The sequence below is a fragment of the Neopsephotus bourkii genome, unplaced genomic scaffold (genome assembly GCF_033783945.1).
Source record: "Neopsephotus bourkii isolate Nb327-2 ecotype Australia unplaced genomic scaffold, CSIRO-AGI_Nbou_v1 NB_53, whole genome shotgun sequence".
In the NCBI taxonomy this organism is placed as follows: Eukaryota; Metazoa; Chordata; class Aves; order Psittaciformes; family Psittacidae; genus Neopsephotus; species Neopsephotus bourkii.
Window position 1 is genome coordinate 13,121,053 of NW_026900570.1, and position 17,437 is coordinate 13,138,489.

The window sequence follows — 17,437 nt, forward strand, 5'->3', positions numbered from 1 at the left end:
ATTAGAAAAGCCTTGGCATTTTTGCAGATATCAAATCCTGGAATGAATGCTGTTGTAATTTTAGGGTTCTATTTGAACAGTTAAAGGAGAGACATCTGGCAATAATCTACCAATAAATACAGTGTCTCCATTCTTAGTTTCTCCTCCAAAACACTACCTAGGACATTTTTGCAGCATGATTCATATAATCAACATAATGCATTACAATGTCTTTCAAATAATTCCGAATTCTCAGTTCATTCAATAAAGAACTCATTTTCAAAAGAGAAAAGGGAACATGCCATGCAGAAACCTCGCTTTATTGACTCAGCACTGCTGCCAAAGGAACAACGTGGTGAAGCGAACTCCACAGTTTCAAAAGCATTTTTTTACTTCGGGGGCAGAGAGAGAAAAAGGCTTATTTACCGAAATGTGAGATTCCACAGGTGAGGCCAGAGACGTCTGAAATCTTCTTCCTTTAGTTCCGAAAGTTTTACTTTATGGTGAAGCCTGTAATAATCCTTTCGAGCTGCCAGGTAAAACGCACGCCATATCTCAGCCGTATTTTCTTTCACCCTTTTGCAGAGCACCTTTGTTATTTGCATAAAGCTTAGTTCTGGCCTATGGGACTTTCTGAACATCTACATGTTAGATTAGCTGTCTTGACATGCTTTATCAAGCATGACATCATGGATCTCCATGGTAACCTTAACCACACCTGCCCAGATGCCAGAGTTACCTGTCATGTTTAGACCTAACTGAACAAAACAAGAAACCCTCAACCACCATTTTCTAGGCACTCAGCCTTGCACAGGCACCAGAAGGGTGGTTGTTTTTATAAATTGACGGAAATCGGATTTCATTTGCCAACAAATTTGTTCTTCACAGAGCACTGGCTGAATCACTAGAGCTGTTCCCGACCCTTCCACATCTCCCAGTGCATTTCCTAGTCAAACAACAACAACAGCAGCAAGCTGTGGCAGACACCTTCCAGCTCATTTTCTAAAACGCACGCTCATAAGCTCCGGCTCTGAAAAACTTCTACACACTCATTTTTGCTCTCTGCCCCTCAGAAAGCTTCTATTTTTTTAGCAAGGTGACTTGTAAAACAGGTTCATGGCAGGAACTACCCCCCTCCCATGGCCAGGTTAGTACTTTAACCTCTTAATTGCTAACTCCTTTTCATCCTTGCTTTTGCACTTGTTCCTACTTTTCCCCTCTCTGCTGATGGCAGTCAAACCCCCTAAGCAGGTGACCATGTCCTGCCATGAGCTCAGCAGCAGATGATCATACCATCACAAACTTCAACAGACCGTTTTCCTCCTTCCTTTCTCTTTTTTTCTAAGTTCCCTGGGGATTACATTAGCGCTTTGCTTTCATTAATGCAGGCTAGACAGCCTTGGCAGAGGCAAGGCATCCAAAGCTCCTGCCGAAACTTGCATTACCTATAAAGGATTTAGTTCCTTGGCCTATCTGAAGGGCTGTTTTGCAGGGGGGAAACCCTGCAGTGTGAGGTTGTGGGCCACAGAGCTGTGGCCATGGGGTGCTGCATTCCCCTGTGGGTGTTTAGGGGTTCACAAGGCATGGCACGCCTGCACCTCCCTGGCTGCTGCAAATTCACACTCCAATTTACCACACAGACCAGCTCAGCTGCAGGCTATTTGCCTTGTGGCAGTATCCCAAGGCCCTTGTGCAAATAAAGACAGCCCCTGTCTCTGTGAGCTTTCCTTTACAAAGTAAGATATCACAAACAGGGCAACAAAGCTGCAGGGTGGAGGAGGGATGATCTGTGTGCACAGCTGGGAGGTTTCAGGTCACCACGTTAGTTAGCCATCAGTAATCCCTACTGGCATTTTACCTGGCCATGACTGTACTTCTGATTTGTGGCAGGCTATCAGAAATGGGTCCTCAGGAGGCATATTCAGAGAGGGATTTATCTGAGTAAATGAAGCCTGGAGGAAACCATTAATACATAGTGCAAGATACGGACAGCATTCAGAGCGGACCTTGCTGATGGAGGCTGATACAGCATGATCTGACAACACCAAGTATTTTTTCTGCATGTGTGTTTTCTGCAAACCAGGGGTCAGTTTGCCATACTCAGATACTGATGGTTAAAACAGACGAGAGAAGAAAGTCCAAAAAAAAGACAATTACCAACCAATCTTGATTTTCTGGCTCATTTTTGTGGTTTATGGACCAGACAGGGTTTAAAGCAACCTGGAAGACAAATTATACGATAACCAAGGGGCTACCTCCTGACTGTAAATACTGGGATGTTTTATGTTTGAGGTGTACCATTTGACACAGAGATCAGAAAACGGTGTTGCATTAGTTACTACCCTTGATAGATCGTCCACAGTGGGGAAAATCCCACCATGGATAATGTTGCCACTTCCCAGATACTGGAGCAGCTGGAGAAATAAGAAGGGAGAAAAAGAACCTGAAAAATAAATCATGACATTTTAATTCATGTCTTCCCATACATCTGATATGTGATGTATGTGTCACACACTCTACATACCTACTCTATACTACTGTTATACATACATACATACATATATGTACGTATGCGAAACACACATATACACCCTCCAAAGCAAAATTATATTATGGTCTTATTCACGGAGCAGCTAAGTTAGCATGCATTACATACACATAAATACACACGCACACATATAGCTGTGTATATATATACACAATATCTTTGTGTATCTATACACAGAGGTAGATATGTATAAACACAAACACACAAAATAGAGGTACGTGTGTGTGAGCGCATAGACACAATTGGCAATAGGATCCCCTTCTGAACTGTAATGCCGTGACCATAATAATTTTACTACATCTGATGAGCCAGACTGTTGATGTATTACATTTCAACTAAGAGAATTTCTTACAATCAACTGGTATAACTTATTTCTGCATGGTTTTGATAAGGCTTCTATTCAGTTTGCCTTTTTTTTCTTTCTTTTTTAAGCTATGTTGAATGGATGGAGCCTCCATTTTTTTCCATTCCCAAGAAAGGTAGTTTGATGCGCTAGCAGTAATTTTAAAGTTGTTCTTTTTTTTCTTAAATTATAAAAAAACCCTCATTATATACAGTATACATGTCTACTCATCAAAAAATAGAAGCAGGAGACATTCGCATGAATTTTACCCTCAATAAATTAGCAAGGATGACACATTTTAAACAAATAGCAGGAACAGTTACTGCATTCCTTCAGTAATTTATTGCCTTCAGAAAAGGTTCAAATTACAAAATGTGTAGGGTGCAATGCTGTAGGCTGTTCAGACTGGGTTTGCAGTGTCTGCAACACTGGAACTAAATATTTACATGACTCTAAAAGATCTAATCTTTGGATTTCACCCCCCTCCCACCCCCTTTATTTAATTTGTATGCTATCTTTATCCACCACCCAGCACATTCCACACAGTCACTAAAGTTCATGGAAGAGATAAGTGGGGAGAAAAAAAAAAACTGTTACAAAAAAAAAGACTTTCAAAGGAAACGAGGAAAGCTGTTTAAGAATAAGGAATAGATCATCTTCATTAGAGCTGAAGTCTTGCAGCAGCTTTAGTTGAATACATATGGATTCTAGCTGTTGTGTTCAGAGGCTGTGATAGCACCTGGGATCACTACAGACCCTGTCAAAGAGAAGTTGTAGTGGGGGAGTCACCAAATGACAATCTTCTGAAACCTGTAAGAGCGGTCTTACCTGCAAAGGGTTGGAAAGCTTCAAAAGAGGCTAGAAATTCAGTGAGAACTCCCATAACACAGTGCAATATTTTTCCAACTTGTTTTCATTCCCTACTTACAATTAATTTGTTGTTAGTGTTGAAATAACTATAAAGCACTAAGGAAAAAAAAATATAACAGGTTTGCTGTCAATCATTTATTAAATAGGGAATAACGGGCACAAGATTTTTTGAGCCTGAACTCTGAATTCTGCTGGTTAATTGAAATATAATGAATTATGGAGTAGAAGGTAGATTGTCTGTAAAGCTGAACAGATTAACATTGCACCCAAAACCAGAGTCTGGAGTTAGGTGGTGAAGAGACCCTTGCATGGCATTCCCTGACTTCAGAAGGTCAATGTGACGGCAGCCTTCACCTGCTCTGAGAAATATATCAGCGTGTCACATCTCCTCCGACCCTACAACTACTTTTGCTACTGAAAAGCAATTGCAGGCAGGCGAGAAACCACCTTAAGGTACGCCGCTGACAGACCAATGTAGATGTCAAAACAGCTTGGAGGAGGCAGATACCTGTGGACAAGTCTGTTCTGTTTGTATTAAAAGACTCAAAGATAGAAAAGAAAGCAAATGAAAGGGTAACAGAGCCAGCTAAAGCACACAGACACACTCCACAGATATTTTCTTTTCTCCCGGGCAGTAGTGCCAATACCGAAAGTGTAACAGAAGTTAACAGCTGTTCCATATTTTCCCTTCAGCTGTGAAAAGTAGATGGAGACCCATACACTAAGATCAAGAGCTTCACCTTCACCCCTTTCTCTGTGTATTCTCTAAAAGAAATTAAAAAATCTCTTCAAAAAAAATGTCAGTTTCAACAAGCAACTCCAAGGCACTATTGAATAGTTTCATTTTTATTATTGTTTCTTTGAATTTCAGGGGAGCAACTGAATCTTTGGCAACACCAAAAAAAGATCTGTTTAAGGCTTTGCTACATTCTCACCTTTTGTAATGAGGTAACACTTGATTTTGCAGGAGTTATAAGGGCTGTTTAACAAAAACCAAGATATGAATTTGACTTTCATACCTGATCTCTCAGTCTCTCCTGGTGTCCCATTATTGCTGTAGCATGGTGGGGATATTTCTGTTTCAGATGCTCAAGAAAAGCCTCTCTCTTCCTGTCCATTTCCGAGGTTTGCATTCCCAGTATTTCTTTGGAACTGCGAGGACCACCTACTGTATGTCTTCGAGGGATGTTGCGGGTGGACTTTGAATTAGAAGAAGTGTGACTGTTTGGGGTCGAAAGGAGCTCTTTAGATCGGAGACATTCTGCATCATCTAGTGATGTTACATGCAAATTGGTTCTTGCCTGGTCTGAAACGAACAAACAAACCGAACAGTGTATTATAAAAACTTAATCTCAGCATTCACATTTGTAAAAAAATTAAAATTGTTGATGTAAAAGGTAGGTTCTTTTAAAAGTCTAGTAGCATTCAATGGCATGTTCTGCATCATTAAGCATATACGTGTTGTAAGAAGTGGCCTGGAAATAATTGCTTATATAAGCTATGCACAGTACTTAGACACTTTTAACACACAACCACAGTATTGCCTTACAGGAAAGTGAGCATCATTACAGTAGATGTTCCTTTTATATCATCTTTACCACTATGTGACTTGAAAAGAAGATCTGACAGGGCCCTTATTCCCTGACCTTTAAAATCTACAGGATGCTCTCTAGGAGAAGAAACAGGTTTGTTCAATAGGCTCCAGGACACTTAATGGCCCTGTAACTGGTATCCTTAAGGATACCAACTGATAAAATTACTTTGACAAAGCAGATTTGTAATCCTTAGTCTTTTTTCAGTGTGTTTTCAACATGCTCGGAAACACCTATGAAATAAGAAGAGGGTTTTCCAGGCCTTTTTTCCTGATTTCTGACTGTGGTCTGGTTTTAAATTTCACAGCTCTCCCTTGGATTTTATACGTCTCAGGACAGCAGGCTGGAAAATACTACATCACTTTTTCAATACACCATTTCTTAAGAAATGGAATAAAAACAAGTTTTGTGTGATATAAAAAAAAAGGGGGGGGAGAAAGAAGAAAGAAAGAAACCCAGATAAATTTTACAACTTTAAAATCTACTTTAAGACCAAAGACCATGATGACATTTGTGAAGAGATAGGCAGACGGTGAGGGTATGTAAGTACTGGCTTATCTTCAGGTAACTATGTAACAGGAACCCTCTGGTGCATGAAAAAGTGTAGTCTGGAGCCTTGTTACCCAATACCTTTGAAAAAATCCCTCACTCCTTTGTCAGGAAAGGAAAAAAAGAAAGAAAGAAGCATTGAAAAGGCCTCTCCAATTCTGATGTGGCTGATGTGGCCTTCCCCATCTTTCCCAAGCAGCCTCACGTGTCCCTGGGAATGTTAACCCTTTACAGCACCTCCCCAGGAGCAGGAAGCTCCTTCCTTTATCTGTTTTTAATGCATCTCTATTTCTCTCCATCTGACACTTTTTGCCTCGGAGCCCTTTATCCTCCCACCGACTGACTCCCCCGCATGCTGCCATTTATACGGCACTGCTGTTTGGAAACAGGCACCTACTCACTTCTTTTTATGGTTCAGTCAGTCAGTTTGACACCCTGCCTACCACTTGCCTCAGGATTTTATGCTGAGGATTTTTCAGCTTTCTGGTGTGCGTTGTCAATTGCCTGGCCAAGTCCCACGTAACATCAAGCCCTGGTAATAAAGTAAAGCCTGTATCAGTGAAGCCGCTGCTGGCGAGATGTCCCACCAACTCACATGGAGAACCAATTCTCTTGGATTTCAAAGGACTGGCCCCTAAAAGGTCCTCCAAAGCCTTTGCATCTTTCTGTAAACTCCCTGTAATGCTCAAGGACTTCAAAATACCAATAACACTCCCTTGTCCACAATTGTGGAAACCTACCCTGAATGCAGAACGAGACACAAGAACCCAGACTGCAGGTGGTACCAGCCTTCGATGAGCACAGATCCAGGCACAACTTTGGAAACAGGTTTGGTTCAAGGGGAAATATTACTCTCATGCAGATGCAAAATGCCATCTGTGATCTCTGCAGCTCCTTCTAAGACCTTCTTAGAAGCACAATCCTGGTTAAACCTTAAGAGCAGCAGCCTCACATGTATGCATACACACACATACACACTCACACACTCAACTTTTCCAAGCACAACCCAATTAAGAAGCACCGAACCTCACTGATTTCCTGAAAATTCAGAGCACTGACTGCTAGGTACATTCAGATTGTTTGAGAAAAGTGGCAAAAGGAGAGTTTTGCTTGTAAGCAGTCAAACTGATTTCTGAAAGCTGCACAGTCCTTTAAAGGAAGCTACAGAGAAGGAAAAAGAGATGGGATGGGGCTGGCTGGAATCTACCATCTTTAATTTGTTGCATCAAGAGCCCAGAGGTTATATCCCTGAGGCAGCTGGAACAAAGGCAGCAGACATAAATAAGGGATTTCCTTGGAGCTGGAGGTAGTCAGCATGAGCGTGGGTGACTGACTGCAGCAATTTGGTAAAAACCCTTAAAGTATGGTCACAGAGGCAGTTTCAATCACTGAATTGGTGGCAGGTACTTCCTCAAGAAGGCAGGTAAACCTACACTGGCAAACACAACTGAGAGCTCATGAATGTGTATTTCAGGTCCTAAATCTCTCTCATGTAAAGCCTTTCCCTACTCTTCACTTCAGTCATTTCAACAGTTTAAGAAAGCTAATTTTTTGGAACATAAAGAGACATATCAAGTGTTTTACCGCTATTTGTTATTGGGTGAAACCTTGAGAAGGAATCAAAAATAATGTATTTTTCTTGCACTATATTAGAAAGATCAACAAATTCTCTTATTTTTCTTTCATATAGTTGGAAAATACTGTATAAATAGCAATGAAAAGAAAGGAATGTAAACTATGCAAACTAATTGCTAGTCTTGCCAGCGCGCTGACCTGGGCATTCAGCAGGATCCGGCCGTGTTACAGCGCACAGCAGCACATGACTTTCTTTGCAAACCAAACTCTCTGTGTTTGAATGTCTTTCCCCTTGTAATTGCTGAAAAAAATCTTCCTTGGCCACCTCCTAGAAGGGAGCAAGTGACTTTGATGAGGAGGTTGAAAGCTGGGATGGTGAAACCCCCGCTGTGTAGCTTGGGGCATATAAGCTCCACAGCTGCTGTGTTCGCCACAGTGCTAAAGGGAGAAGAAACTTGAGAGAAGTTTCTTGGATCCTGGAGTTGCTTAATAACAGTGTGGGCAAACTTTCCATATCTTCCAAGTGAAGATAATAGGCCTAGAAAATCAGTCCTCACAGATAACTTTGAAATGTGTGAAGGATCATGTGATGGGTCCCAGAAGAGGGCTAAGAGCAGCAAAAGGATAAATTATGCAAGTACCCTCCTTGGAAAAGGAGTAAGGAGAAGCCAATGGAAAACACAGAGGTGTGAGATAAGTTTGTCTCCTTCTTTCCCTCCCTCATATTCAGAAGCTAAAAGCTGAAGGTCCTTCTGTTCAGTAAAGTAGCAAGTCTACAGGACAACAAAAAGCAAGACGTGCTGGCTGACAGGGGAGGGCTTCAGTTATCCCAGGCTTGAGTAACCCTTACACTTGAGCTGCTTCTCTGATCTGAAAACAAATTTCAGGATCTCTTAACATCACCAATTACTACAGCGGACGTAGGTACAGGAAAGGCCAAGGTCTGCAGAGGTGAAGTGGTGTGCCTGGGATTATCAGGAAGATTACCATGAAGGATTAATTGCTGTAAACTAGAAATTCAAAGAAAAAAAAAAAAGCCCTCCAACATGTCCTGGTATGCAATTCTTCTAAGTCACACCCTCCACGAAGCCTACAAAGGTCAGGAAAGTCATTTTGCTTCATTATTTTAAATGTTGTGAAGATTTTAGTAGCCCTGTTTTGCAATCCAGGTGACATGAGAGAACATTGTCGGAATAATTTCAGAAAGGAACAAGTATGGACTTGGCCCATACTGATACTGTGAAACTGAGCCCTGAAGCAAAGCACATGCAATACTTAAAAGTTTAACAAAAGAATATAATTTTAACAGCGTGCATCAAACCCATCTCTGTTATATTTATGCCAGCAGTAAATTTGAGATTATTTGGAATTTTTCTAATTTACTCCACTGTCTTTACAATTGGCTTTTTCTAAGGAACTCTCAAATGTAAATTCTGGATATGGGCCAAAACTACTATGTTTGATTATGAGCTTTCAGCATTCAAACTTCAATCATAGGATTGGTCTGGTCAGACCTCTGTTGTTCCAGTTCCACAAGTATCTCAGGCATCTTCATACAGCCTATACAGAAGAAATGTTACTGAAGGCTTTTTTTCCCCCGCCTATTCAGACCCATGAAGATTTCCATCCCACTAAACATAGACATATACAGACACAGATGCACATGACTCACATTGCCCAGGATTTTAACTTGTAGAAAATGATTCAATAGAGCATCAAGCAATTAATGAACCCCCAAGTTAAAAAAGGTTGTTGGTTTTTTTTTCTCCTAAATTCTCTATGCACTATTTTCTGGTATTACACACTTGTAAACTTATGTGATTTCTTTTAAAACTGCATGTACCCAACCATGCACTATTCATTTCAAAGCAGCACAGTCACAACTTTGAAGTGCCTATAAGGAATACAATGCACACGAACAGAGAATGTCCACAGGTGCTCCACAGCTACTGTAACAGATACAGATTAGATCAGGCGTTTAGTCATGCTACCTGAACGTCGTGCTCCACGTGGAATAGCCCACGTAGAATTCACCAGGAAATAGTTTCTATTCACTTTTAGACAAAACACATAGTGCAACAGTGACTGTACAACCGCCCCACAGCTGACCCGCCGTGAAAACCAACTCATCACGGCTTGGCTTGGCTTCAAACCAAACCCAACGGGTTTCACACGGAGTACACTAACCCTGTGACAATCTGCCGCCAATCTCCCTCTTTCGAAAGTCACCCCAAGGAAAAGATGAGCTCAAGCCTACTTTTGTGAAAGAGGAGCTGTTTCTCTGCCATAGATTAAGCCGGCAGCGCATTTAAAGGGGACGAGACTTTATTTCTTCCCCCATCCCCGCGGGAGCAGCACCCTTCGCCCCGGGCAGGGTCCTGCCTCTGTGACAGCGGTGTAGCGTGCTCCCGGCTTTAGAGGTTAGACACAAATCTCTATAAAGAGAAAGTTAAACTCTCAAAGTCGGAGTACTAGGGCAATCTGCGGAGCCATAAGCACAAGAAAGACATGCTTTTTTCAGTCCTTTTCCACGCATTCTGCCTCCAGTTATAACAAGCAGCAACGAGGGGTCCGTCTAAGCGCAACTCCATCTTTGCCTGATTCTCTTTACTTACCCTTCATCTGCCTGCTGTCTGCTGAGCAAGCCCGGCACAGCTCAAGTTTCTGGCTTTCCTTTTCCTCCATTGTCCCTGCCTACCGCCCGGGCTCCCCTCTCCAACTTGGAAGGCGCAGCGCCGGGGCTGTCAGCGCCGGTCCCGGGGAGGAGAAGCGGAGCTCTGCCTTCCCCGGCGCCCCGCCGCACGCCGCGGAGCGGGACCGGGCTCGGGCTCCGGCTCCGGGGCAGTGTGAACGGCGGCGGCGGGCGGGCAGTGAGCCCCCCCCCGGGCCGGGGCCCCAGCAGGTGATGGGCTTTCCTGCCGACTCGCCCCTAGCCGGCTCGCTTCCCGCGGCAGCCGCCGAGCCTTATGAAAGGCAACATTTCAAACGTGATTACAGGCCTGAGTCTCTGCTGGAATCCGAATCCATAGCCTTTTAAATCTCTGTCATGGGACAAAAGGCTTTCCACCGAGTATTTTTTTAAGCTCGTAACCACCAAGCCCACAAACATTCCTGATAAATGCTCCTCTGTCTGTTTTAGAGTCTAGTTTAAAAGTAATTCATTATATAAGCGCTTTGAGGTTTTGTTTTCTGTTGAATTCTTTCAGGCTGCTCAGAGAATGAATTAGGGTGAAAAAAAAAAAAAGAATCAAGATACAGGAATTCAACTTTAGTGAAGCCAATAAAAATGAATGGTAGCAAGATGTAAGAAGGGACTTGGGTTAAGAGGGATTTTGAAGCCTCAGTAGCAAAGCATATAGAAACATACAACTAATTCTCTTTTGGCAGATCAGAGGCCAGAAGCCTGCACAAGTTCCAATAGATCCACCGGGCTGCAAGGCAGAAAAATAATGTGGCTGAGAAGAATGAGATCAAATCCCACAGATTCTACCAGATGCCACATGTGTTGATTTAGTGGAGAATATCAGACCTAATTAGTCTATCAAAATCATAAGTCAGAGCCAGAGATGGTGGAACAAACTAAGTGTTGAGTTACAGCACCAAGAGCAGAAAGTTTATCCGCAGACAACTTCTGAATTAGGTTAAGAACAAAGCATAACTGGGATATTAATAAAAATGTGCAGTTTCTCATTTAAATCAACCCTGTGCTGCAACACCAGATAACAGTTAGTATCTTGGATGTCATTTTAAACAGGCCTAGCATAATCTGATCCTCCAAGATGTCTTTGACTTCAATATAACATCAGCTAAATTGCTTGCAATGACCTCTCAACTATGCAGTCCAGACAGGCTAGGAAAATTCCTCTACATTTCCTTCTACATTTCTATCTGGCAGAAATGTCATCCTGTCTACTTAGATTATTGAATGCAGAAATGGTTTGTGTGTATATAAATTCAATACAGAAGCTCAAGAAGAATCCTCCTGCCCCAATCCTCCCCCTTCCAGACAGAAAACCCATTTGAGTAAATTACAACTAACAATTGATAAACAAAACTATTGTTCATTATATCATACATACCTATTCTCTAACACTTAAGAGATTTTTATTTTCATTTTTAGCAATTAATTCTATATGGTCTTGGAGCCTGGCAAAAGTCCCAGAAATCTGGCATGGAAAACACAGAAAAGATGAAAATACAATCTAAGCATTAGCACTGCTATTTAAGGTCCTCAGTACAGCGCTCCCAACAGAATACGCCTATATTTGTCCTGCAATATAAAAAAAAGAACCAGCGTGATACACACTGTAGTTAGAATAGTGTTTTTACTGGCCTTAGGTTACTACTGCTCATTCTGATTGTGGACTATTTTAGGAGGAGAATTGATGGCCAGCCATCCCACTAATCTGATGTTGCCTTTGTGATATGGAGGAATGTGCCTTTAACACTGAGGTTTTCCAGAGTCTGGACAAGCATGATGGGCCTCTTGCAACTTATATTCATAGCCAGCTGGAAGGAGGAGAGGGCTCTTACAGGAATAGTGATCACTGAACACCAGTGACTTCAAGAAATGTAAAGTAACTCAGAAACCCCTGATGGGAAAAGAAAACCAGCGCAGTTGCCTAGAGTAGCAACATGAAAGCTGCACCAAAACATCACCTGTAGGGCTCAGAAACTGAGAGTTAGGAAACAAAGGGCATTTAAAAATACCTTATCCTGAAATAACACAATGAAAAGCACAAACCATACTTGCCTACAAATGCCTAAAGGGAAGGTGCTTTTTAGCCTTGTGCAATACCAGAGTTCATTCTGGAGATCAGTACAGTTTGTATGCAGATCAAAATCAGTGTACTCTAGCCCCTTAAGAGGCTTTACCTCCATCCATGGTGGGGGACAACAAAACAAAACTACAAAAACTTAGAAAATTAGTTTTAAAAAAATTGTTAAAATTAAAATACCTACTTTTAGCCGGCACCATTAGTCTCCACAGCCAAGAGCACAAGACAGAGAATTGGTCTCTTGACTCCCCCATGGACATGTCCTAGTGAGCAGCCAGATGCCCCTTGGGATAGTGCCAACCAGGTCTGAAACTGTTGCTTTCATGGAAACAAGGTGCTCTCAGTGCTGAGACTAACACTAAATGGCATTGCTGATGCTGCTAAGGGGCCTCAGCAACATGGACCCCCAAAATGCAGAGATGAGATTGCTTATTTGGACTTGAAAACTGGGTGTGACACCCAGTTAGAACATCTGCGGCTACAAAAGTAGTTTTTTGAACAGGATTAAAGAGCATTGGCAAAGGGTGAGGCTAAACATGGCATGCTTCAGTATCACCAAAATCATACAAAACAAAAGAGCTCCCCCAGTCTCAGAGGAAACATAATCACCTCTGTGGCTGCTGAGGACAGGGGACAGTTGAGATGGCAAGGTGTCAAAAGCACGTCCTCACTTTAAGGGAAAAGTCCTTGGTCCCAAATGGGATTTAATTAATACATGTAACAAGAGGTTACCTAAGTCTGTTTAAAAGAATTAGTGAAATTCCTTTAGCAGCTGAGGAACTGGAGACAGCCAGAACCTTATACTGTCAGGATCAAATAAAGAGCTTCCCAGCACAGACACTGGGATGAATCACTAACGACAAGTTAAATAAACTTGAGTAACAAGTTCACAGAATGCAATCAAGCATTTGTTTATCTGCAGGATCAACAATAACAGTGGTTCCCTTTTAATTAGTCTGCTCAGATCTGGACCCATCAATATCAAAACAATGCATGAAGAATAATTGCTAACAGGTTATGCTGTTTTAATTGTGTTTAAAATTAATGTCCCAGAGCAACTTGAACACTTCTGGGTTTAGTGCGTATGTAAAAGGAACAATTAACAAATACTGGCTGTGCTCAATTAGTCAAACTTATACAACAATGACTTCATGGTTCTAGCAATTATTCATAACGAAAAACCTGGGAAGTTAATTATTAATAGTTAAATCAGAAGAAGCATCCTGTAATTAAAGACTTGTCTCAATATCCATGTGAAATCCTGTAGCCACTGAGAAAAATGCCATGAATGCTTTGTGCAGGAACCAAACTGACACTGTCTACCCTACTGTAGTCCAGAAACAAGTATGAGACCTAGTGTGGTGAGGCAGAAGCCTGGGAGGAATTCCAGGCACTCAAGCAGATCACACTGTGACACTGCCATTATGCAGCTAGAGACTGCTTGAGCCTGCCCTGTAGAAGGGCAGCACCAAGAGGATGTTCCAGTGGGTCAGGAAAGGTCCCTCCACACTAGGGAGTCACAGGTGGCCATTCACTACCAACAGGTTAGATCTTACATGGAGAAAGTAACTTCAGTTACACAGAAACAGCACTTAGGGTGGCAAAACTCTGATTTTCACCTCCACCAGCAGAGAGCAGCTTCAGTGTTGCAATTCACTGAGCACATCTCAGTGAGTTCACTGCTGTCTTTGGAGTGGTCTCTCAATGCTTAAAACTAAAATAGACTCACTCCTAAAAGAAAAGGACCATGTTCAGATAGTATATTATCAAAGATGATATACTAGCCACTAGCTTGTACAAGCAAAATGAAAAAATCTCTCCCTGCAGATCTATGGGGAAAGAGGTTTATACTGGTTTAAAATTAATTGTGTCCTGATTTGATATTGTACAACAAGGAATCAGAGGTTTTTTTTTTTTTAATATGTGGAGGGGGGCTTTATAATAATTTGGTCTCATCTGTTTAGTAAGGGATTTCAATGAACAGGGTCCTATTTCTAATGCAAGGACAGTGGTTAAACTAACCCATGGTTAAACTAACCCATGGTTAAAGGAAAACATCTGAATTTTATTTTAAAATTTATGATGACAAACAATCTAATACAACCTCTGGGATTATTTATCATTAAATTACCTTTGCTGCTATAAAGTCTGTGGAGAGTTCCAGTATTTATGTTCCATGCATTCCAATTCAGTTAAGAACTCTCACACACACGAGGAAAAATTTGCCCAAGGAATGAAATGGTAACACTGCAGCTGAAGCAAGAAATAAAATTGAGTATGAGCTTCTCTACAAGTCTGCACGACAGAACTTTAGTGTGTCTTGTTAGACCTACAGATTTTAGCTCTTCAGAGAAGTTCAGAGACTGAGTGGTGCCAAGAGCCACCACCAGTTTTAACCACTAAAACAGCTATGGAAAAGAGTCACTAAGAGGTTGAACACAGATATTCAGGCCATAGATACATTCAACTTTCTAATTCCATTTCAAATGGAGCTCTGGAATATAGGTGTAATCACCTGCCATTTGTCATCACTGAGCTGTCAGGTACAAAGAAGTGTCCCAGCTCACCTCCCCCCAACAAGCACTGTGCCTTACACATCTCCAAGTAACAGGGTATCCTTCATTCACTCCAGAAGGCATTTTACTCAAGCTCACAACTTTCACATCTGGACATCTACATCATGTTTCTGTTTTCCAAGTTTTATTCTTGTTCCCTTCCTCCCCCTCCAAGTTTTTGAACAAGTGAAAAGGTCTGAACGCAGTAAACACCTGTGCATGTCCTAAATCAGACTGAGAAAAAAGACTGCTCGTTGCAAAGAAGCTCTAACATTCAAGTGGGGAGGAAAAAAAAGAAAGGTGATTCTTCTCTTCCATAACCTTATCTCCCTCTCTAATTTGGGACAATCCCAACAAAAGTAACTCTAGATACACTTCAACATGATTTCGCTACCTAACCTCAATATTAGCATATTGCCACCAACACAGACAACTTAGACATTGGCATGCTACAGCTCTTCCTTATGCTTGCCAGCCTGGCTAGCCCTCCACACATAAAACTTCCCATGCAAGATCACCTATGGTAAGCAATGAGATCTGCATGCAAACACAGAAATAGAAAATATGAACATCTGTTTTTGTAAGGTACCAAAGAAATCAATGTGAAAGGAAAATGTGCTTTACATCACAGAAATTTCAATCACTAGAGTTTAATTAAATAAAAAGCAATATGTGGGTGGGAAGGAACAGTAGGGAATTGCTTCTGGGGGAGGTGGAAGAAAGGGAGTGGAGGTCACTTTTAAGTCCATCTGCTCTACATTCAAAGTCTATTTCTCCCCAGTGTGAAGCATTTTGGTATTGATAAGTTCCCTTTTGGATGAATTCCCTCAAACAGAGCTCTGGTGAGGGTTTGAATTCGAACTGGTCCAACCTTTTAGCAGTACCAGAACAACAGACTTAATGCCTGACACACTCACTATTGCTGGTTTCACAGATGTCTGCAGGATCTGGTTGTAAATGTACAAGGCAGCACGCTTTAGTGATCAAAGGTATCAAGGGTTGCTCTCTGCAAAGTACAATTATACTTTAAAAGAATCATGAGAGATCCTTTATTTCAGCTTGGTTATCAAGTATACATGGAGTTTATAAGATTGTCAGGTAACTCCTTGAATTAATGTGAAATACAAAGTGTACTTTGATGGAGCCTGGGTCCAGAAATAATGATAGCTTATGTTGTGATCACTGTAACTACTTACTTATCAACAGTCAATTCTGATAAATATTCTAGCACAAAATAATAAAGTAATTAGTAAATAATTATTAGAAATTAACACATTGGTACCAGTATTGTCAACTCACAGCATTCAGATAATTCATGATGATGGTCTTTGTTAAAAGTTACTTTTGGGGGAATGGTATTCATTTTATTCATCTCTGGGCTGTACACAATCATATATTTGACTTTTCTCCACAATGTCACTGGCAAGAACTATGTTTTTTTCTGAGCCTCAGACTAAAATCACAGGAGAGGTCAGCACCAGTCTGACTTAATATATTGAGCATTTTTAATTGTTCTTACTACAGCTTGTCTCCTGCCACAAAAGCAGTACTACACAGCAAATAACAATCTAAATGTCTGAAAAGAGATAAAGATAAGCAGAATAAATTCTTACAGCTTTGTTTCCATGCGGAGCTGATTTCTAATCCAGCATGGATAGTCACAGGTTGCAGCTTGTAATGCTTTTGTTTCTATTCCTTGTAGAGCACCAGCTCCTGAAGGCATACGTAAGAGCACAAGGATAGTGTAGAACTTCCTCTCCAACAGTTTATATATCCCCTTCCTTCAAAAGTGCCTCTCTGACCTCCCCAGGCCACACTGATGCTATCATTAAGACAGATGATTAGTAAGGAAGCAATCAGAGCTGACAGAAGTGGCGCTCCTGTTCTTTCTCAGGCCTACCCAATCTGTTCTGCCAGGGTGCACACTTATTAATTCACTCTTCAGTATCGAGGATTTCATAGCTTTAGGGTAACAGGGACCATTTGATTATCCTGTCTGACTTCCCATCTATCACAAGCCATTAAATTTGATGTGGGGTCCTCACACAAAAGCCAAACGCATAAATGAGGTGGAGATGACATTACTGATCTCAAGAGACCAGAGTTGCATCTGCACTAGCATTTGTTTCAAGCACCACCACATGTGTAGAGATCTACCCAGATGATCAGCATAAGAAAGTGAGGAACATCAAGCTCCCAACTAACTTAACCCTGAGAAAAGTTCTTTGCCTTTAATTTGCCAGGTGAGACATCCACTTTAAAAAAACCCTCAAAGCTGTGGTGCACACATCCAGTCACTGTCTCCAGCACAGTCTCTTACGCATGAAAAAGAACTGAAAGGAGGAAGAAAAGCACCCTGAAACGTACCTAGCACAGTGTACATGGAGGGGAGCAAATCCACCTGAATGCTGCAGATTACCAGCTGAAAGCTGATTATAATCATTGTCTTTAACACAGAGCTGCCAGTGCTACAAGCATATTATTTGAGAGCATTTTAGCACGGAGGCCCACAAACGTGGCTGATGGAGCTGATAGCACAGGCACAGCACATCCAGCAGCAGCAGGACTGCCATGACCCTCCACCCTGCAACAACCACCACCATAAATACAGGCTTTCTTCCTGCACGTGGCCTAACATGGCTTTGCAA

General features: G+C 41.6%; 1 protein-coding gene across 17 annotated transcripts in view; it reads right to left on the reverse strand.

Annotated features, from left to right (window-relative positions):
* KIAA1217 (KIAA1217 ortholog) overlaps nucleotides 1-17,437 on the reverse strand; it is a 371,859-nt gene that overhangs the window by 168,162 nt on the left and 186,260 nt on the right. For 13 of the 17 annotated variants that reach the window (XR_009725177.1, XM_061351553.1, XM_061351543.1 and 10 more), the window contains one exon: nucleotides 4,760-5,046. Coding sequence is in view for 15 of the 17 variants with exons in the window: in XM_061351553.1 (XP_061207537.1) it covers nucleotides 4,760-5,046 (287 nt within the window). In the remaining 2 variants the exon portion in view is untranslated. Of the gene's footprint in view, nucleotides 1-405; nucleotides 616-4,759; nucleotides 5,047-10,071; nucleotides 10,468-17,437 lie in introns of those variants that run through there. The other 4 variants (XM_061351533.1, XM_061351571.1, XM_061351647.1 and 1 more) reach the window with 4 other exon arrangements.